At 38.6% G+C, this 23965-nt stretch overlaps 1 protein-coding gene across 5 annotated transcripts in view; it reads right to left on the bottom strand.

Moving 5' to 3' along the window:
* Positions 1–23965, bottom strand: part of GRIN3A (glutamate ionotropic receptor NMDA type subunit 3A) — a 178285-nt gene that overhangs the window by 119119 nt on the left and 35201 nt on the right. For all 5 annotated transcript variants that reach the window (XR_010729050.1, XR_010729049.1, XM_066256614.1 and 2 more), the window contains one exon: positions 5245–5849. Coding sequence is in view for 3 of the 5 variants with exons in the window: in XM_066256614.1 (XP_066112711.1) it covers positions 5245–5849 (605 nt within the window). In the remaining 2 variants the exon portion in view is untranslated. The remainder of the gene's footprint in view (positions 1–5244; positions 5850–23965) is intronic.

The following is a 23965-nucleotide window of genomic DNA, read 5'->3' as shown; positions in this document are numbered from 1 at the left end:
GCCCAGGATGGGCAGAGCATCGCCCCCTGGTGGGCAGAGCGTCGCCCCTGGTGGGCGTGCCGGGTGGATCCCGGTCGGTCGCATGCGGGAGTCTGTCTGACTGTCTCTCCCTGTTTCCAGCTTCAGAAAAAAAAAAAAAAAGAAAATATCTGGAAACACGGACCTTAAGTGTTGGTTGCTAAGATTCATAACAACACATGTGTTTTCTTGAGTTACTGACTCCTTGGTAGCCCTAGCAGAGAAGCTAATGTAGGAGTAACAGCTAGACAAAGTAGGTCATCCGACAGCAATAGGTTCTCTTTGGGGGACCAAGGATGTATAGGCTAATTAGATTAGCTCCATAGAAATCCTTAGGACAAGAATGCCTATACATGGGTAACCATGCCTCTTGATTTATCTAGCTTTCAGCTAAAATATTATTGCAAAGTAATGAGATCCCAATTAAGGAAAGTTTATATAAATTCTGAAAGAGCCTGGAAGTTGGATTTAGATGAACTAATTTAAATCTCCCCTTATAAAATACTCGCTGAATGACCTTAGGCATACCACTCAATGTTTCAAAGTAGGAATCCTTATAGTTCAGGAAATTAAAGTTTCATAGATGCCAGGGTCACAATGTCAGCACATTATTATAAAGGTGGATGGAAATACCCCAAATTAGAATTATATCATGCAGCCTCAAGTTCTTCTGGAATTCTTCTAATATCCACGAATAAAATAGGAACCATCACCAATTTATGCCTTGGGATTTCTTTTTTTCTAAAGCTCCCTAGTGCCTCCCAATACCTGGCACATAGCAGGTTCTGACTATTACGTGCAGAATCAATAAACAAAGCAACACTTACTCTTAATGAAAGGCCAGTGGCTCTTGGCATCATTTGACCACATAAACATAAAAATGAACACAGCTTGGAAGGGAAGGAGTATCTAGCATGTTGGATCATTTTTTTAAGGACAACTGAGGAGGGGCCTAACAATGCCAGCTACTGCTGGAAGATAAGCACTAGTAGAATGCATGTTGTCCCAATAAAGAAGAATAACCAAGCAGCCGGGTCCATGGAAATAGATAAAATACTTAGATAATTAGAGGAACGTATCCTCTCCTGGTTGAAGAATAGAAAGGGTTGTAAGCTTCAACAAATGTTTGTGAATGAATAAATGAATTAATCATTGCCCACTGTGCTGCTGAAGCTGTTCAAAGAAGAAAGGCAAGATTTCATATTCCACTTAGAAGCTAGAGTAACTAACAGGACTATGATTAATTAGCCAAAAGATCAGGGACTTCTTAGACCAAGGGGAAAAAGGTATCTACCAGTGTGAAGACTGCTGGAATATTTAAAATATAATTGCTTTTAACCAGGCTATGAATAAGCCAGGAAGCTCTTTCTCCAGGAATAATAGCTTCATTAGCACCCAAGGCCTTCAGATAAACACGGGCAAACCCTAACCCTAGGATCAACAAGTAAGTCCCCAAACTCCTATTCATTTTCACCAGAGCCTGGTATTTAGAATTCAGTAAAGGAGTATATGTGGTCAAGGTTAAAACCAATTTTCAGAAATAAAAAAAAATTTATATCCTAATAGTTTAAAAAAATTACTTGCAAGGCTTTTATGCCATATTACTATAGTTGATTAATTTGTTATAGGATTATGATTTTATAATATGTCATGGCTAATGTTCTGCCATTCAAGTGATAGCCAGTATGCATATAAAATGCAAGCTCCTTAGGCTTGGCGTGAAGCCTTGGCATACTATCAAATTAACTGCTTTTCCAGAATCATGTCAAATCCTCTTCATGTGCGATGTTTGCTCCAACTGTGCTAAATTTCTCCTTCAGGTCTTGGAGGATTTGCATTAGCTCCAAACAAGAAAAATCCTATTCATTTATCAAGATCCAATTCCAGTGTTTCTCCCTCATCATCAAGTATCCAAGAAGAGTTCATTATTTCCTCCTCTGTATGTACCTAGACACATTTTAAGAATCATGCATTTCTTTGTCTTATAACCTCTTACTTTTCAACCTCTTGCACTTGGCTGTCAGGTACAAAATGGCAGCATGTAAGTCTCCATTTTGGCTACCTCACTCTAGTTCAACAAATGGTCACTGGCTACACAAAAACATCCATGTATTTATGAAGTCATTACCAAGTAATACATCAGCTTTCATTGCTTCAAATAGTTAACATTTAATAGAACAACTTGCACATAAATTGTTAAAGATCATGCTGTGAACTTGTCCGTCCCCGCCCAAATAGGTTTGTCTACATTGGTTATGATGGACGTTTGCTCTGGCATGTGGAGACCCGGAAGAATAGAATCTGTTACACCTGTAATTACATCTATGTCATCTGTCATGGGAAATGATTTTTCTAGTTTAAAAGGCTATACTGAAAAAAGCCATGCTTTTGGTAGTTTCATTAACATTTAAAAATGTTAACCATTCTGTCAACCCAAACTGAAAATGACGGTCTGAGAAATGAAAGCTTGCATAACTTTGACACGAGCTATTCATGGCTCATTACCCTCAAGACTTTCATTATGCAGCGAGGAAGTGGGGTCAGCTTCACAAAATTCAGAAACAGTAAGAAAATTACCATACAACGATGCGACTTAAGGACTGAGAATAACAAACTTTATAGAAGACTGTGTTTAACCAAATAAGTAAGAATGATGAAAAATCCACAGATGTTTTAGAGCTTATGACAGCCTTTCAGTTATTCATTATAAAGACTTCATCCAGGGTTTGCTCACTTCACCTGACCCTTTCCTGAACACTTTGAACCTTTCTCCTTGACTGTATCTTTAGGGATTTGAAGAAGTCCTGGGCGTATTTCCTGAAAATTCTTTGAGTTCATTCACAAACACATTTGGAGATGAAAATATTGTCACTGACCCTTATACATTGTGTTGCTACTGAACTCTAAACCTCACTGTCTTCTTTAACACCTTTTATAGTTTGTGGAATAAACATGTGAAAATAGCGAAGATTATTCCATAACCTAACATTTCATTAAAAAAAACAAAAACAAAAAAACAGCAGCCGAAGAAAACTAGATGGTATCTAGGTAAGTTAAAAAAAAAATTCTTAATTTAGACAAAATTTTATTTATCTATCAACCACCTGATATTCTGCTACAGCTACATTTGATGTAGGGCATAAATATAATAAAACATTTCCTTTCTTTCTTTCTATATCAATTTCAATAATGGTCTATTAAGTGGTTGCTCTATGCTAGGTATTAAAGTAGGCTGAATAATATTTTCACTTAATAAAATTTATATTTTGGCTCACAGGACAGACACAGGCAAATAATGGTGATTTGTACATAATTTCATGTACAAAGTTTCATAGAATCCTGTGGAAGGAGACATATATCTTTAATATAAATTAAATCTTGAGGAGCCAGAAAAATCAGTGATCTTAATAAAATGATCCCTTAATGTATATATAAATCCATATCAGCAAATATTTTTCTCTGTAGTTTTTAAACATTTTTAAGATCCAACAAAAACATTTTTCTCAGTCTCTCCATTTCACATCAGACAGAAAGAGGCTAAATAACTCAGCGTAGTTTTCACAAGTGGTTTTTCCTGCCTGCTGAGTGTCCTTTCAAAATAATGACTATTTTGATTTATAAATAAAAACTTTACTTATATTTGTGCTAGGAAGGAGAATGTTTTTTATCCTAGATAAAATCCTGAGCCTTACTTATCTGCTAGTTCAAAAACAGTAGATTAAACCCCAACAGCAGCTATAAAATAAAAATATGCATTTAGTTATATCCTGTAAAAATTCAAATACAAAATGGAAAAAAATGGAAAGATAAGAATATGATAGAACATCTAATTTATCATTAAAAGTTTCCTAATAAATAAATTCTGAATCGTTTTATTTTATTAACAACCTTCTTTAGGGAGTATATAGGTTGTACTTGAACTCTGCCATATATATGGCATTTAACATGTTGCCTTGCACATAGTAGGTGCTAGATTCACTTATATAAAATTAAATGTAAAATGCTTAGTTATCTTTTGATTTTTCATCAAATAATTATGTCTTTCTAAAAGGTAAGACACTATGAGGTTGCCTTGTGTTCCTCAATAGGGTCAGATGTCCCTGTGCCAAGAGGATTGCCTAAAAATGGGGCTGAGCCTAGAGCTAAGCCTTCACCTCTGAAAGTGCCATAGTTCTCTGCTTTGCCTCTCTAACCATAGGTGATCCTTCTCAGAAAAAAAAATCCAGGCCCCAATAAAATATCTTTTAAGGATATTCTCTTGTTGGGGGATCAAGAAAACCAGGTCTATAAAATGGGTTAGTCTTTGATTTAAATGGACTTTTTCATTTTAGGTTCTGAGCCAGATTGAGGAACTGAAGAGGAAAGATACTTAAATAATAATAATAATAATAATAATAATAAAAATATATATGTATATACTACTCTTGTAGGAACTCTTAGCTTGTTCCATCTTTCTATGCATGTATGCATATATGTATCTACCTACCTGTGTATCTGTCACAATGTCTCCATGAATATAGTAGGATATATTAATTACATAAATGAATATATAACATAGAAAACTAGGGCTCAGAGAAGTTAGGTAACTTGACCAAGTCATGTAAGTAGTAAGTGGCAGAGCCAAAATTCAAGTTCAGAGTCTGGCTTCAGAGTCTATGCCTTCACCACTATTTTATAGTGTTTTTAGCATCAGTGCCTAGGAGGAAAGAGAAAAGTCTATTACCTGATTCACTAATTACTTTTCTCTGTAAAGATTCAGAAATATTTGTCCAAGTCTGTTGATATGGGAAAGTATGGGCAGAGATAGAAACATATGTTGTGCATCTACTATGAGCTGAGCACAGTGTTAGGTACTTTTTATAGATAATGACATGACATCTTTATTATAATATCAAGCTATTCAATATTATACAAGTTTACTAATTAAAAAACTGAGGCTCAGGGTTGTTAAACACCTTTCCAAGAAGATACACCTAGTAGGAGACTAAGCCAGAGTTTAAAAGTAGGACTGAGTGTTCCCACTATACGCAATGTACTAAAACTCTATAGGTCAAATTCCAGATGACAGATCACGAAATACTAGCCTTATATAACCAGAACACCTCTCAGAAATATTATTGGAGTTTAAAGTTACTCAGAGTCAAGATTTTTACAAAAGAGATAGGGAAATTTTACTTCCTGTCCCAGCCCTGTGAACAGGGATGTAACCCAGGCCTTGGATCCTACCTTGACAGATATTGTCCTGAAGTGAGATTTGAAGTTTCCACATCCATGCAGTTTACTGTGCTGGGAATGAGAGCAAGTTCGGGCTGGATCATAGTGGCTGTGGCTACAGCTCTTGCGACCAATTCCATGGCATCTTGCACATAGTACTCAAAGACCGACTGTGTCGTTTTTCCATGAGCAATGAGACCTAAGGGAAGACCTTCTGTCCTCAGTTCCTCGACGTTCTGTGAATCCCCCAGCACCCAGAGAAGCTCAGGTGGCATTACCCCAAACTGGGTGGTAATTTCAAAAATCCTCCGGATACTGTCCATGTCGCAGCCAAACATCACCATTGTGGGCGTGCTGTTCTTAATGCTCTCAAGCTGGACCTGCAGGAAGCTTACTAGGTCTTCGGTGGCAGAGAGGTTGGCAGTGATGTTGATGATAGATCCAAGGTGGAACTTGGAGTTATGCTGGGTAAGGAGGAGGAAGTCGGTGATGTTCCAGTCTTCCTGGCACAGCAACAAGCTAAAATCGTACCAGTTGTTCATGGTCAGGATTGAGACAGTGACATCAGCATCAGAACTTAATGAATTTTCTAAACTCAGCTGTAGGTGAAGGGGATTCTGTATTTAAAGAATATGAAAAAGAACAATTAGAAAGCATTGGCCAAAGATTATAACATAGGGTACTTCTGCTTTCTTATGAACCTTACTCTTTTATTTTTCCCTGTAATAATCAAATGCATATCTGGGATAAAATTCCCATAATTTGATGGAAAGCTAGTTTACTGTCTAAAGGAATTATTGATTCCTTAAAACTGATTTCCTTCTAATTAGTGCTCAGAGTACCAGATAGTAGATGGCTCTTAGTGTAAATGTCAGGGTCACGCAACCATACGTACATTTGGTCTTAAATTTTTATCAAGCTTGTCTATGTCCTTTATGAAATCCACTTATATCACCGTTATGAACTTGTTAGTTAAATTTTCCTCTTAGGCAAAAGAGTGGAAAGAAATTATATTTGCTTTCCTTTAAAATTAATAGCAGGTACTAATTTTTAAGGATGGTGTGTGGAATGGATGCATCATAGTTTCCCAAACTTTCATCCCCTCAGGAAGGCACTTCTAATATTCAAGGTGCTCTAGTCTGAATATTGGTGTTCTCCCCAAATTCATATGTTGAAATACTAATGCTTAGTGTGATGGTATGAGGAGCTGGTGCCTTTAGAAATGACGAGGTCATGAGGACAGAATCCACATGAATGAAATTAAGGCGTGAGAGGCTCGAGAGAGCTCCCTTACCCCTTCTTCCATGTGAGAACCCAAGGAGACATTGGCTGTCTGTGACCCAAAAGATAGCCTTCTGCTAGCCATATGCTGGCACTGTGATCTTGAACATCTAACCTCCAGAACTGAGAAATAAATTTCTGTTGTTTTCAAGCTACCCAGTCTAAGTGCTAGCAGCCTGATCAGAATAAGACATATGACATAATTAACAACATATACACTAAGATTAAGTTTAATGTTGAAGGCGTGGTTACATTTCTGCATCTACTGAGACCAAATGCTTTCTGTGAAATGTGTGCTTATGTAGCTTCCATCACAATTTCATCTACTTCTGGAGTTTGCCAACCCCATGAATGAAGAGTTTCATATTTGAAAGGTCACATATATTATTAATCATATAGATAAAGTGGAAATAATGAATACATTTGTTAAACTGTTCTTCCAAAGAACAGACATTTGACATATTTATCCTTTCATATTGACATCCTGAGAATGTTTAGCATAATGCCTTACATGTGTGTTAGGTTCACAATAAATATTAGCCGCATTGAACTAAGTTATGTTCCCACTGGGAACTATTAGACTGTTGGATATAATGTGAAATATTCAGGTGAATAATATCAGTAGAAAAATAAGGAGGACTTTCTCAGTAAAGTTTCAAGCCCTTGTATAAAAGGAAAGAAGTGTGGCCTTCCCTTGCTCACCAAAAAAATGTCATAAGACATTGAATTTGAGTTGATCTTTGACTTTAAAAAAAAAAATTATTGGCCCTGGCCAGTTGGCTTAGTGGTAGAGCATTGGCCTGGCATGCAGGAGTCCCAGGTTCGATTCCTGGCCAGGGCACACAGGAGAGAAGCACCCATCTGCTTTTCCACCCCTCCCCCTCTCCTTCCTCTCTGTCTCTCTCTTCCCCTCCCGCAGCCAAGGCTCCATTGGAGCAAAGTTGGCCTGGGCGCTGAGGATGGCTCCATGGCCTCTGCCTCAGGCGCTAAAATGGCTCTGGTTGCAACAGAGCAATGCCCCAGATAGGCAGAGCATCGCCCTCTGGTGGGCATGCCGGGTGGATCCCGGTCAGGCGCATGTGGGAGTCTGTCTGATTGCTTCCCCGTTTCCAACTTCAGAAAAATACAACAACAACAACAAAATTATTAATTGCAGAGAGAGAGAGAGAGAAAAACATTGATTTGTTTCTCCACTCATCTAAGCATTCACTGGTTGATCTTGTATGTGCCCTGACAGGGGATCAAACCTGCAACCTTGGTGTATTGGGACAACACTCCAAACAACTGAGCTACTCAGCCAGGGCCTGAATTTTAAATTTTTAAAGGATTAAAAGAATTTTGGTAAATGTAGAATAAGAAGTGATGATTCTAAAAGGACTTATGGGAGAAAAATTATGACCAAAGGCAGTAAATGGGCGCGGTCATGGTGGTAGATAGGATGGAATCTTCAGAGTTATTCTGAAAATTTGACTGTCCCTCCAAATGAAGCTTGAACAGGGCTCGTAATGATAAAAGCAGAGCAGTTAGGGGATCAGCTACAGGCTGCATTAAACACAGAGAGGGGAAATAAGCCCTCCAGGATCTTGATTAGGTGCTAAGTGCTTATACATGAAGCCAGTGTTGGCAATGTTAGAAAAGTGATAGGGAAAGGTATTTTCCCTTAAATTCAATTCAGTGATAAGATCAGATATGAGAGGCAAAAAAGAGAAAGGTGTCAGAAACTAAGAGACAGTATCCAGTAGGTAGTTCCTGACTTCGGGGCTGGTGAATCCCCCTAAGATCATGTGAGGTACAAAGAGGGAAAGCTTCACTCCCTCCCTCCTACTCGTGATTCATATAAACTGCTCCAGAGAGTCTTTGCTGTCCACCTCTTTTATATTTCTTCCTTTCCTCTTTTTTTTTTTATTTCCTCCTTTGCCTTAACCCTCTCCCAGAAGGAAAAAGCAATGGAAGGCAAGCTCCATATTTAGCTGGCAGGGCCAAACTATTCCCAACTGTTTTCTTGGCTTCGGCTCCCTATTCTGTTGCCAGTTTTCTTTCTAAAACATAAATATGTCCATATCATTCTTCTGCACCATAACCTCTGAATCACCCAGAGGGCACTTTTGAAAATCAATAGTATGGCTTACAAGGCCATTCCTAGTTTTTAATGTCCAGTACCCCAAATAAGCACACAAAGAGATAAGTAATGGTGGCCAATTCATTTCTCCTGCGTCAGAGGGAGCATTTTCATGCCTACACAAATCTGAAACACTGATGTCACCACCTGGAAATACATTTGCCTGTATTCATCGTCATCCTTCAAAACTCAGCTTTTCCATGCAGATTTCCAGAAACTAGTTTATGTAGCATTTATGACTGTTGCTGCTGCTGCTGATTTTTTTTCCTTATAGTATTTTTACCCTGTTGATTTCCTCCCATAGTGAACTGGGGTTTTTGTTTGTTTGATTGTTGCTAACCAAGAAGAATTAATCACTAGATGTCTGGGTCATGAGGTCATGATCATCCCTTTATTGCAGAACTCTTTGCACCATAGTGTAGCTATCTGGTTCTGTGTTTATCTACCACACTAGAGTGGAAGTCTCTTTACAACAATGATCATATTCCAACCGTTTCTTCTAGCACAGTTCTTAGTCAACCAGAGTGTATTTGTCAAACAGGATTATCATTATTTTTTCTTTGATTCAAGTCCTGGGCTATGATCATAAACTATTCACTGATAGACAGAAAACCATTCCTAAGAGATCGTCAAGACCCGATATTCGTTCCCAGTTGGAACAATGGCTCATCCTACATTTCCCACATAAAGGATTCATTAAAACAGTATGTGAAGAGCAAGCACTATTGGAGACAGCGATGAAAATGTTCTTTTGCTAAACAGGGAAGCGAAATTAGCTACTCATATTGGGCATTTAGCACCAGACAGAGAAACCAATGCATTTGGCATGAGAAAATAACATGGTGCAAAGTGAAGACCCCTCCTCACTCTCATGGATAGTAATTAATGCAGATAATCACATACCTCCCTGTAAACAGCTCTATCAAGAAAAGCCAGATGTCAAAGTCAGTCCTTTCATAGATTCAAGGAATGCAATTCTTCAAACAAATATTTATTTAATAATTTTTAGAAACGTTCTAGAGATAACAGCAGTCTCAGATGCAGCATCTCTCAATTTCTTTTCATTTAATGAAAAAGGTGCACACGTGCATGCACACACACAGATATGAAAACTCATAACACTAAAATTCATTCCTCGAACTTCATCATATTCTGGTATAAATAAACATTAAATAAGACCTACAGAATCAAATTGAGAAATAAAATCTAAGTCTAATATATAGTTTAGTTTGCTATTTGCAAAGGGCAAACTCAGAGCCTGAAAGAAGGTATAATTAAAAAAATTTTTTCACATTGTTTACCTCATAAATCAGAGATCTTATAACAGAACACCCCAAAAATCAAGAAGCCTCTCTTGACCATGCAATAGGATCAAACTGCCTCAAAAGTGTATTTCATTTATATAAATTAAAATAAACAGGCTTGATAGAGGCAGGGGGTAAAAAAAAATGCAGCTAAATATATTGATGTCTTATTTTCCTAAATGAGTGTACATTTTACTATATATGACATATATATATATATAATGTAATATATAAATATACTGCTCACAAAAATTAGGGGATATTTTATCGCTTCATATTCACTTTGAAATATCCCCTAATTTTTGTGAGCAGTATACATAGAAATTTTATGCCAAACTAAATAGATATTTTCAGGGATTCTGCAAATGTAATTTTCCTACACTTTGAATTGAATTTTTTTTTTCTAAGATGACATGCCACTCCATTCCATTAATTTTTTTTAGGGTTTTATTCCCATCATCATCCACTTCTACATTATTTTGGAGAATAAAATTTCCAAAAGTGCAGGGCAAGACGTGTGGCTGAGAATGGCCATGCTAAAATGCATTCATGTGTGAAATCTGAAGGATTTCCAAGTGCGGAGCTGGAGGGAGAGAGGAGACATTCAGATGGCCATGCAGTTGCCAGGGTCAGAGAATCACTCAGCAGTACAGGGAAAAACTGCTTCACCTGATAGGGACCAGTACAGGGAAAAACCGTTTCACCTGATAGGGACCAGTACAGGGAAAAACCGCTTCACCTGATAGGGACCAGTACAGGGAAAAACCGCTTCACCTGATAGGGACCAGAGTGGGTTTATAAAGTACTAAAATTCCACAGACAGAAAAGTCAGACAAGATGGCAAGAAAACTTGGAATAATAAAAATAATAGTGGAATAATAGTGGGGCCTTGAAATTTTTATAAACCATTAACAACTAAAACAAAGAAGTGCTACCAAAAGGATTAACAGGTAAATAAGTAGAACAGATGTTAATGTGTACAGGGTAGGGTAAAAGTAGGTTTAGAGTTGTTCATATGGAAAATAATAATAAATAAAATACAAGGATAAACTCTGTTTTTGCATACTCACAACTGTAAACTTACTTTCGCCCCACCCTAGAAAAAGAAGTACACTGACTTAATTTACCAAGTTAATATATTATACATTGAAAATTATAGAGTATGGAAGTTGAGAAAGTAGATTATTTGGGCCCTGGCTGGTTGGCTCAGTGGTAGAGCATCAGCCCAGCATGTGGATGTCCCAGGTTCCATTCCCGGCCAGGGCACACAGGAGAAGCGCCCATTTGCTTCTCCATGCCTCCCTCTCTTTCTCTCTCTCCTTCTTCCCCTCCCCTCCTGCAGCTATGGCTTTACTGGAGTAATTTGGCCCCAGGCGCTGAGGATGGCTCCATGGCCTCCACTTCAGGCACTAAACAATGGCCCCAGTTGCAATGGAGCAAGGGCTTCAGATAGGCAGAGCGTTCCCTTTAGTGGGCTTGCGAGGTAGATCCCTGTCAGGGCACATGCGGGAGTCTGTCTGCCTCCCTTCCTCTCACTAAATAAATAAAAGAATGAAAGAAAGAAAGAAAGAAAGAAAGAAAGAAAGAAAGAAAGAAAGAAAGAAAGAAAGAAGATCATTTGGAAAAGTAATATTTAATTATTTTTAAATCATTTTTTATTTTTCAAATAATATTGTTGATATACAATATTATATTAATTTCAGGTGTACTTCCCAGTGAATAGACATTATATAAGTTATTAAGTGATCATCCTGATAAATCTAGTACTCATCTGACAACATATAGTTATTAGAATATCACTGACTATACTCCCTATGCTGTACTTAACATCCCCATGACTACTCTGTTACTATCAATCTGTACTTCTTAATCTTCACTTTTTCCAATCAAGCCCCTTTCTCCTCTGGCAACCATCAAAATGTTTTCTGTATCTATGAGTCTGTTTCTGCTTTCTGTTTACTTATTTTGTTTTTTAAATATTTTATCTTTTTATTGATTGGTTTTAGAGAAAGAGAAATTTCAATTTACTGTTCCACTTATTTATGCATTCATTGATTAATTCTTGTATGTTCTCTGACTGGGATTTGAACCCACATCCTTGGCATATTGGAATAACTCTTTAACCTACAGAGTTACCTGGCCAAAGCTGTTTATTTATTTTTTAGATTCAATTGTTGATAGATACGTACTTATTGTCATTTTATTATTAATATTTTTTATCTGTTTTCTTCTTCTTCTTAAAGAAGACCTTTTAAACATTTCATGTAATACTGATTTGGTGGTGGTGAACTCCTTTAGTTTATTCTTGTCTGGGAATCTCTTTATGTGTCCTCCAATTCTAAATGATAGCTTTGCTGAGTAGATTAATTGTGGTTGTAGGTCCTTGTTTGTCATCACTTCGAATATCTCTTGCCAATCCCTTCTGGCCCGCAAATTTTCTGTTGAAAAATCAGCCAATGGTCTTACGGGAGCTCCCTTGTAGGGAACTAACTGCTTTTCTCTTGCTGCTTTTAAGATTCTCTCATTCTCCTTAAACTTTTGCATTTTAATTATAATGTGTCTTGGTGTTGGCCTCTTTGGGTTCATCTTCTTTGAGATTTTCTGTTTCCTGGACTTGTATGTATATTTCCTTCACCAGATTAGGAAAGTTTTCTGTCATGTTTTTTAATAGGTTTTTGATTGGTTGCTTTCTCTGTCTTCTCCTTCTGGTACCCCCATGATGCAAATGTTGATACACTTAAAGTTGTCCCAGAGGCTCCTTATACCATTCTCATTTTTTTTAGCTTCTTCTTTCTTTTTTTCTTTTCTTGATCTGATTGGGTGGTTTTTGCTTCCTTATATTCCAAATTGCTGTTTTGATTCTCAGCTTCATCTACTCTGTTATTGATTCCCTGTAAATTATTCTTCATTTCAGTTAGTGTATCCTTCACTTCTGACTGGTTCTTTTTTATGGTTTCCATGTCCTTTTTTATGTTGCTGAAGTTCTCTTTAAGTTCATCAACTCTTCCCCCAAGTTCACTGAGTATCCTTGTTTTAAACTCTGCATCTAGTAGATTGTTTGTCTCCACTTTGTTAAGTTCTTTTTCAGAAGTTTTATTCTATTCTTTCATTTGGAATATGTTGCTTTGTCTCTTCATTTTGGCAGCCTACCCTGTTTCTATGTATCAGGTAGAACTGCTACATATCCTAGGCTTGGTGGAGTGGCCTAATATAGTCAGTGTCCTATAGGGTTCAGTGGCACAGTCTCCCTGTTTACCCGAGCTGGGTACTCCAAGTGCAACCTCCCATGTGGGCTATGCACATCCTTCTGTTGTAGTTGAGTCTTGATTGCTATCGGCATGTCAATGGAGGGATTTACCCTCATGCCATTGGCTGTCAGGACTGGCTGAGACCACCATGGAGGATCAGCTGTGTAGGGGCCCACCTCAAGGAGCAGGACTAAATTCAGCAGGGCTCTGGTGTGTCTACCTCTCGAGTGTGTCACTTGAGGAGTTGGCTGGGTGGTGGTGCTTCAACAAGGTCTATAGCTGTCCACCAGGTGTGCTGACTTTGGGGCCTTCTAGGAGGTGCAGGCCAAGATAACCACTGCTTGCGTTCTTCAAGCAGGGCCAATCGGCATGAGCTACAAAGTGTTCTGCAAATGGTTGTTATTTGTGCTGCATTTGGAGGTACCCAAGAAAAGTAATGCTGCAAACCAAGGATGGCTGCCACTAGTGCCAGGCCTGAGGACACTTAGTGAGACATATGGGGCATACTGAGGCTATATGTTGCTTATTTAAGAGATTTTAGGAAAGTCTAAACCAGGTGCCCAGGCAGGCCATTCAAATGGAAAAGTCACTGGAAACAGCTTGGGTGGACCCACAGGGTGGGGCAAAAAGTGTGAGCCAGGTTGATGGAGTCTCAGATATGGCACCTGCCTGCTGGCTCTGTGGGTGGAAGGCTCAGAAAAGAACAATGTTTCTGCTAGCACTTTTGTCTGGGAGAAAGCTGGCCCTCCAGTGCTTATTCTGATGCCAGACACTTCAGTTCCTTCTTGTCTGTCACTGGTGCATTTCAAGCTGCTGCCCCAGTGCTGGACCTCAAAGGGAGTGAGTCTGAGTAAGTCTGTGTGTAGGCCCTTTAAGAGGAACTGCCAGGGATTCTAGCAGCCTTCTGTCTCACTCAGCCACAATCCCCACTGATATTTATAGCCAGAAGTTAAGGGGACTTCTCTTTCCAGCTCTGGATCCCTGGGCTGGGGTGTGTGGTGTGAGGCTGGGACCCGTTGTTTCTCAGGGTGGACCTCAGCAGCTGAGATATCCTTCTTGATATTTATCTGCCACATGGGACTTGGTAAAATTAAGAAAATATCAATGACCCTTTGAATCCATCCTTAATTTTTCTGCTGTCAGCTGGACTCACTGTAAGCAGTGATGATGCATTTCTGAACCCCACTCCAGATATTTGAAAGTAGAAGATATGATTGTAGTACATAGAAAAATAGACACAATATAATGATTAATTATGGAAATTAGTGTAAATGTAATAGGATGTGGCAAAACTGGGAAATGGGGAGAATGTTCCAGGAAAAGTTCAATAATTATGATTAGTAGGGATAGGTGGATGCAAGTGTTTACACTATATAGCCATTCTCTAATTGAGACTTTATTGTTTTTTATTAATTTTTTTAAAATTTATTGATTTGAGAGAGAGAGGAAGGGAGAGGGGAGGGAGACAGAGAGAGAGAGTATGAGACAGGAACATTGATTTGTTCCTATATGTGCCCTGACTGAAGATTGAAGTGATAACCTCTGTGCTTCCATATGATACTCTAAACAACTGAGCTATCCAGGCAGGGCTTTAATTGGGACATTAAAAAAATAAAAAATAGGCCCTGGCCGGTTGGCTCAGTGGGAGAGCGTTGGCCTGGCATGCGGGAGTCCCAGGTTCGATTCCCAGCCAGGGCACACAGGAGAAGCGCCCATCTGCTTCTCTACCCCTCCCCCTCTCCTTCCTCTCTGTCTCTCTCTTCTCCTCCCGCAGCCAAGGCTCCACTGGAGCAAAGTTTGCCTGGGCGCTGAGGATGGCTCTATGGCCTCTGCCTCAGGTGCTAGAATGGCTCTGATTGCGGCAGAGCGACGCCCCAAGATGGGCAGAGCATCGCCCCCTGGTGGGCATGCCGGGTGGATCCCGGTCGGGCGCATGCGGGAGTCTGTCTGACTGCCTCCGTTTCCAACTTCGGAAAAATACAAAAAAAAAAAAGAACAAACAAAAAAACAATGCATATAAAAACAATTATTCACTATATATAACTAAACTAATGATTTCTGAAAACATACATATTAAACTAAAAATTGTGGTCTCATTTTGACCACCCATTCTTCTTCAAGTATGTATTATTTTTCTAGTCCCAGATAACTTCTACCACCACCTACTTTTTTTTTATTAATTTAGACAATTAAATTTAATAGGGTGAGGTGATATTGGTCAATCAGAGTACATAGGTTTAGAGAAAACATTTCCACATTCTTTGGACAGTTGATTATGTTGTATACCCATCACCCAAAGTCAAATCATCTTCTGTCACCCTATATTTTGTTTCTCTTTAACCCCCTCCCCTTCCCTCATCACCCTCCCTCTCCACCCTTCCCTTCCCTGTGGTAACCACTGCACCCCTGTTTATGTCCATGAGTCTCAATTTTGTGTCCCACCTATGTATGGAATCATACAATTCTTAGCTTTTTCTGATTTACTTATTTCACTCAGTATAATGTTATCAAGGTCCATCAATGTTGTCATAAATGATACTATGTCATCATTTCTTATGGCTGAGTAGTATTCCATAGTATATATGTACCACATCTTCTTTATCCAATCCTCTTTATTGAAGGTCATTTTGGCTGTTTCCATGTCTTGGCCACCATGAATGATGCTGCGATGAACATGGAGGTGCATGTGTCTTTACATACCCATGTTTTCAAGTTTTGTGGGCTTATACCCAGTAGAGAGATTGCTGGGTCACATGGTAGTTCTATTCTTAATTTTTTGAGGAACCACCATACTGTCTTCCATAACTAAAAATTCTAGTCTCAGATAATGGGACTAATTTACATTCCCATCAACAGTGTATTAGTGTATTGAGGGTTCCTTTTTCTCCACAGCCTCTCCAGCACTTGTTATTACCTGTTTTGTTGATAATAGCTAATCTAACAGGTGTGAGGCACTGCCTACTTCTATAGTCCTTCTGATTGATTCTGCATTGTCCTCTTTCACAGTGTCTACAATGTTAAGTCCTAAGCTGTCCTTGCTGGTGATAAGGTAATCAAGCTGAGCTTTTCTCTCCTCTTCTGGGGGGCAGTGATCACAGTGGTTAGGACTTAGTAGTTAAGGCAACATACACTTAAATTCTGGCTCCTTAATTTAGGAACGAGGTGGTCTTCTATAAGTCACTTAAAACTTCAGAGTCATAGATTCTTCATCTCCAAAACGAGGATAATACTGCCTGCTCCCTTCTAGATTCCTTTTGAGAATTAAATGTAAGAAGGAAATGATACAGGTAAGTGCCTGGACAGAGTGAGGGTCAGTAAGTGGAAGCTGTTACAGTCTGCCTGAGTTAAGTCCTTGCATTGGAAGCATTTGCTGAGGTGACTGACTGCAGGACAACTTTTTTCTTTGCTATTGTTCTTTATCCTTTCTCTTGTCTCTTTTCAAACAATGGTCTCTGAAACAGGGCTCTTTTACAAATACTGTTACATGAACTCCTTAGCAGGAATAAAGCCACTCTATCTAGGCTAGGAGAAGCCATTTATTTGGGAGATATTATGTTTACAGCAGAATACTAACCCCCCCCCCCACCACCACTGAAAAAAGCCTCTTTCTTTGTGACTAGTTCATGTCACTTTACAAGTTAAGAAATTTGGGTGCCAACTGCTAGAGATCCCCCATCAATCTTCATTCTCCCTGAGAGCACAGATTAAGCTATTTTCTGGATCAGTAAAAGTTTCAAAAACAGGATTGGCTGCAGTGAAGAGCTGGCCAGAGAGCTTTGAGATATTCGCTTGGCAGAAGAAAAGAGGTAATGAAACCAGGTTTGCTTTGATTGGAGAAAAGATGAAATTCTCTTAGCTCTTTTCTGGCAAGGAAACCCATTCAGTTTTGCCTTCTAGGCCAAAGCGCAGAAAGCTCAAGTGAACATAATATTTCCACTCCTTTTAACAGAGACGAAAGCCCCTTCTTTTCATAAGTCTGCTGATGACTAAAGATATTTCCAAACTGGATTTCTACACTGCTGTCACTTCCGCTCAGCCAAAAAGGCTGCAAGAGCTGCTCGGTTTCTCATTATCTCACACCTCATTTGACCTATACTATATAGAAGTCTTTTTTTTTTTTCTGAAAATTAAAGCTTTTTTCTTTAAAAGCCCAGGCTTTTAATTAAATTAACTTTTCACAGTTGCATTAGGATTCCGGCAAACATAATGCATAGACCTTGCCCAGAGATTATAATCTAATAATAATACAAACAAAAAGCTAATAATATCTACCGACATCCCTAGTTTTTATATATATTGTCTTATTTTATCTTCATACTGGCCCCATGAGGTGACTATAATAATCAGCCTCGTCTGACAGATGATCAAAGTGAGGCTCAGAAAAAGTGAGTAATTTTCCCAAGGTTCCACATTACTAAGAAAGGGAGCCTGGATCCCAAAGCTCAGATGTGTAGGACTTGAAAGCCTGTGTTTTTGGCCAGTCTTCTGCACTGCTCCCTCCACTTGATAAGAACAAGAACAACATGTGAAGGAGAGCCTTGACGTTTATAGATTTAATACTTACAGTTCCAATTATTTGCTAGTAATCTTAAAGGCTCATGAAATCAAGTCACTTTTAAGATGTGTCCTGGCATGGGTTAGAATGACATGTACTGTGTGGCTGGCAGTAAGAGCCAATGAGGGGCCCAGCCTGCTGCCTAGTGTGCACCTAGCTTCCTAGCCTTTCTCTGCATTCACCCTCCCATTTGTAGCAACTTCTGTGAAATCATAAGACTTGCATTTCTCCATTAACAGCAATTTAATTTAACTAAGAAATTCAGTTGTACAATGAATCACATCTGTTTTGTGTCTGGCAGAATAAGAAAGTTTGGAAAAAATCCACTTTAATATTTCATTTAGAGGTTACTGAATTTTGTGGTTGAAGCTATAATCCATAATAGTGTTCAATCAATATGTACATGGGTGTCAACAAAGATCTTAGGACATATCACTCAGGATTTGGAGTGACAGGTGTACAAAACAATACATAATAGAGTGGAAAAATACCATGAATGCTTTAGAAGGCAGCATTGTGGATGCATGGTACAGTTGGCATAATATTGCCAATTATGCTGGGTGTGGCCTATGATTATATTAGGAATGTTACACTAAGAGAACTGAAGTATAAGGGCTAGACTGGTACATTCCATTTATTTAATAAACAGTAGAATTCTTACTCTGAGTACTTATTTTGTGCCAGGCATTGGATACTTGTGGGTGGAGCACAGAGCGCATTCCTAGCAGCTGTGGCTCATGCAATGCTGTGAGAATACTCCAGCTCCCAGAACCCTCCTGGGCATACCCAGGAAGAAAACTCACCCGCTATAAGGAAGTGACTCAGCGCCAACGATGCAGCTCCCTGATCTTTTCAGCCATTGGCTTTGAAGAACATACTGTAACAACCTATAGGCTGAACCTGTATATATAAGCTAGCTTACTTTCTGAATAAAGTGGATCTGAGTCACTGAACCTGGTCCCCGGAATCGGATCTTTGAGTCTCCATCGTCCTCACCCCCTGCAGGGCTTGTTCACAGATACTGACTACTGAGGCTACAGTAGTGCATAAGACCAAATAGTTTTTTCTTAATGGAGTTTGAAATCTGGAGGGTTATCAGCACCAGAACACACAGTTTAGGAATAAGGCAGTAGACCAGGACAAGAAATAGGGTCTGAACTTTGAGCCAAACTAAAAGAAATAGTGGTTTGGTTTTTGAGTTTTAGATTATGAGTCAAATATCTTCACAGCCTTCTTGCCTCCATTTTGGACAAGCTCTGAGTACTGGGGCAAGACCAAGTCTCCAGGTGGAGGTCAAGGGACCATGGATGATTGGGAAGGGAGGATAAGGCTAGAAGAAGGCAGAATCTGACAATCAGGGAAGACTTCTCACACATCCAACAGGTAGTAAGTACTTGGTAAATATTAGCCTTATTATTATTATTGGTGATAATAAAATTAGCATACTTTATGAGCTGGCATAATTGATCCCTTCCTGATGACCCATAGAATTCTGATCTCAACAGCAGCCACTGTGCCTGGCTGCACGACCATGATGTGCTCGGGGACATGGAGCCAGCTAGTTTCCATGTTGAATGGAGCAGAGCAGAGCTGGTGATGCTAGATCTCGAGTCTCTTTAGAAAGTCTATTTTCTCTCTTTCCTGCCATGGTGTCAGGTTCTCTGCTATCCCTTCTCATTGTGACAGTGTGCCCACTTTCAACTCCTTGCAGCCCTTTATAATACACTTAAAACTAGAAAAAGAGTGTAACTCTCACGTCATAGTTTTGTCTAAAGTAAGTGTAAAATATATCAAGACAATCCTATAAGCTAAGTGGGTCAGCTTTAGAATTATGGAGGAGGCTGTAGACTGGATTTGAAATCAGGACTGTTCTGTGCAACCTGACTTCCATTTCTTCAATTGCACAAGAAAATACTAATTAATAGTACCAGCTATTTCAGGGTAATGTGAGGGCCACACAATGTTATACATGTGAAAGTGCTTTACGAAGTAGGGAGCACCACAAACATGAAAGACATAGTGCGCCTGTATATGTGTTCCCTGGACAGTAGGGGGTAGCAGGACCAGTAATGTAGATAGAGGTAAGGGAGGCATTTCTGGCATACTATTAAAGTTAGATATAATTTTCAAATTCTTTGCCAACTTTTTAATCTTCACATTAAGGAGGACAAGATGATATGTTACATTTTTAGAATTTTTGGAATAAAGATGTTGGCTTAAGAATGATTTTAGTTCTTGTATCACCACCTAGGTTTTGGTCAAATTAAGTAATATTTGAATGAACCTACATATTTATATGTATCAGCAAGCAGATAATTCACCAGATAATTAAAACATTAAAGTATTCAAATTATTGTCATAGACAGTCTTGGTGACAAACTCTGGCATAATTTCTTAAAAATATTTTTATGTTTTTGACAAGTGAGTTCACAACAGAGCCAGGAACTATTTGCAGTGTGCACCAGATAATTAAACTGTCTAGCATGCAAGTTAAATTTCCTCTGAAAATTTGATTATGTCAATGCAGCTTAAACCCAGTATTAGGAAATGGCTTATGTCACATAATAATTTGCCTTATTACACTAAGGAGGAAAACTCAGCTAAATGCTGATTATTTCTTTTTTAAATACCCTTTAGAACTAACACCGTAGTTGACATCAACTTTTCCCCCTCAATTTCATAAGCCATTTTTTATAGATACAAATACATTTTATACATTTAAACCATGGTTCAAATAATGGTGATGTAATATGGTTTATATATATACTGGTTTAGCACCTCAGATTAATTCCATAATTATAAAATCAGTTTAATTTACATAATGGCTTATTACTTAATTTGGGAGTTTAAAAAAATGTTTTATTGACTCATATTCATTGCTTGATGTCTGCCATTGACAATTTAATACTAGAAATAGTAATGTGTAGTCACTTTTGCAGCACGTATTCTAGAAAAGTATTAGCATGCATTAAATGGTACCTCAGTAAATTTACATATTAGCACCTTATTTCAAAACTTGTGATGTACTAATTATGATTAAGCTTTGCTGCAATGACATTTTATTTCACTTGCATTACGAGGCGCCGATTATCATAATTAATTCTTTGTACCTTTCAAATCCTGGTTCAAAGCAAGAAAGCATTGGAAATATTCATTTTAGTTCTTAAAGTCTCTGGTCACAGAGGCAGTACTTTCTCATGAATTAGTGATCAAAGTCAAAGGCTCTTTAAGCACTTCTGGGGATCTCAGGTCCAGGACAATGAATTCTGAATGAACAGGTCAATGTTCTTTCAGGATGGTTTACGTGAGTGTTGTTACTGATTAGGAAATAAAAAAATGACCTAGTTGGCTAGTTTTCAAATTTAAGATTTGGACTGAGTCTGACCCTGTGAACTCACTTGTCAAATCATTGCGCCTTTACCATTCAATAATCAGATAGGGCAGAAATATTAAGTCTGAGTGATTCACCAAAAGCCAATTAGTGCATTTATAATTTTCACATTTAGTTTGAAAAGAACCTTAAATTTCATCTAACCCAAATTTGTGTACAGCTTATAGAACGCCATGAATTCGGGGGTGAGGTAAAGGCACTTCTTCTATTATAAAGGTTAATAATCTGCTTAATCGAAGTGGTCTGTCTTCATTATGATCTTTAGTGAATACAACTAAATTTTAATATTTAGGAACATCTACTTGTGTTTAATTTTATCTCCTGAATTTTAAAGGAAAGATTCAGTTTCTACCCAATTTGTACACTCTGATATCTCTCTGTAGTCCTTAAGCATAAGTAATTGCCTTTTATAAGAAAGGTATAAAGAGCGCACTCATTTACAAATTCATTAAATTTTCTTCTCCACTGTGACCAACGTATACAATCACATCATATCTTGAGAGCACTATAACGTTAATTACTAATATTTTAGCTAAAAAGAATCAAATCAAATCAAATGGTTTTTTGGGGTTCCCTTCTGATTTAATGTATGAATCCTGAAATGATCTCTCACTGGCATTATTTACTGTTCATATATATTCATTCTGCTAGTATAATTTAAGCCTCTAAGGGCATTATTTTTTTTTGAAACTCTGGCACACCATACCAAAAACTTTTCGGCTTTAATATAGGAAGAACCTCCAAAAATATTATGTTTTCTAAGTCAGCCCAGGGAGCACAGACCCACAGAGAGAGCAGGGGCCTTGAGAAGTCTTAATTATTTCCGGACAAAACAAAGAAACAAAAAGACAAGAGAATCATAACCCAGCCTTTATAACAAACTCCAGCATCTCAAAATACTAAATTCACAATGGTAACAATTTTCTCTCTCCTTCCTGTCTGTCTGTGTCCAGGATGACTGGGAGAGTTCTGATATCCTATCTCTGGCCTCCCTTTCCAGATTATGCAAGATCCATCAGAGCAGACAGCTACATCTCTATGTATTGCAGCCCTCGCGCTTACCTCCTTTGAAAACAACAGTGGTGGCATCTTGTCCCACTCATTTAACTGTCTAAGAACATCTTAGTTTTCTTTTATCTTGGGAGCCTTTCCAAAACATTTGGAATTACACAAGTGCTTGGGCTCTCTTGTCTCCATATCCATAGGTAGGTCATTCTTTCGTTTGCACCCTTTTTGACATCACTAACTCCCAATCATCTTTCAAGGCTGTGTTCAGGCTTCCTTCCTCTAGGGAAATATTCCCGAGTGTGTCGAGACTTGCCTCCCTTTTAACTGCTGCTCTACCACACTCCTTCCATCCTCCGGTCATTTATTACATGGCGTGGTCATTTTTAGCTTACTCATCTCTCTCCTTCCTGGACTATTCGGGGGTCAGAGATGTTGTCTTTTATGGTAAAATCCATGTCATGGTGCCCAGAAAATAAAAAGACCCACATCACAGATGCCTGGGTTGAATGAATAAATGGCGATGTGTACTTTAGATTTAGACCGAGAAGTCTGACCTTTAGCTGAGACAGGTGTCTTATTTTTTATGAGTTCTTTTCCTTCATATTTGACTAATCCAGTTTCTCTCCAGAGGCAAGAGTAATTATTATCTGCATTCCCATAAAATCGTCTCCTTTTAAGAAGACAGAAATCTTCTCCGGTGCCAATCAAAACCGTGGCACCTGAGTGCTGGGAGGACTGACAGGTCCGCTTGAGTGCGGACGCACCTGAGGCGCTGTTTAGAAATACAAGTGGATCACCATCTGCCCAGACTCCAGCGCGTCAGTCCTTGTCTTTACTTCAAGACGGTTGTGGGAAAACATTTATTATGCTTTATAAATTATTCATAATCAAACTTTGTTTCAATGCTCAACACGGGTACAGTTAAAATATGTCTCAATATGCAGCGGTATCAATACTGAGGCAACTCTTTCAGTTAGTACTTATCTGTTACCCAAAGTGAGGTACCATTATAGAACTGGAGACATGACTAAAATCTAAGCGACCAACTTAGAATGGTATTCTCACAAAGTAAATAAACAAGATTCTGGTAAGGGCATGTGGACTAGGAAGAGGACAGGTAAGGAAGATGACAGAAGTGTTAACAGGATTTTAAAACAAAAATAACACACCTACTATTACAATGTATTATTACTGTTACTATGCATCTATTATTACTAAGAAAATATCTTGCATTTTTCACTAAAAAAAGAGTTCTCAGGCTTCTGCTGACTTGAATTCAGAGACACAGCTGTACGTGGCACGGAGGATGGGGGGCGGGGAATACGGACAACAGTACTACAGTACAAATCTCTTCTTGCCCTGGATTTGTCTTGTTTGCTACAGTGCATATGGCAGAAGAGTAAAGATGCTTAACTTTCTCAAGGAAATAAAGTGCAGATTGCAAAGATCTGAAGTGAGGTGGGCCCAGAATCAGTTCCTGAAGTGCTTGGCAATGTTCAGTTATAGAAATGATGGGGAGTTTTTTCACTTTTTCATCCCTCCCTCTCTCCCGCCTCCCTAGTGACTTTGTTCTGGGATTTGCTTCTGCAGTTTCTCTCCTGTGGGATCTCCCATCAGCTTACAAATTTCCTTAATATCCCCCAGCTACTCTTCCAGATGGTACTCCTTTTCTTCAGCACAAGTCTGAAGATTTATTGATGTTTCCACATTCTCATTTTCCATTTTCCTCATCCAATTGGGATTTCAAATGTAACTTACATTTATTAAAGCAATCAATGACCAAATACCGCTGACACCAAAAGTTGATTTTTTACTCTACCTGGGACT

This window comes from Saccopteryx bilineata, chromosome 2, assembly GCF_036850765.1.
Source record: "Saccopteryx bilineata isolate mSacBil1 chromosome 2, mSacBil1_pri_phased_curated, whole genome shotgun sequence".
In the NCBI taxonomy this organism is placed as follows: Eukaryota; Metazoa; Chordata; class Mammalia; order Chiroptera; family Emballonuridae; genus Saccopteryx; species Saccopteryx bilineata.
The sequence above is the reverse complement of the archived record's forward strand: the minus strand, read 5'-3'. Positions and strand labels throughout refer to the sequence as shown.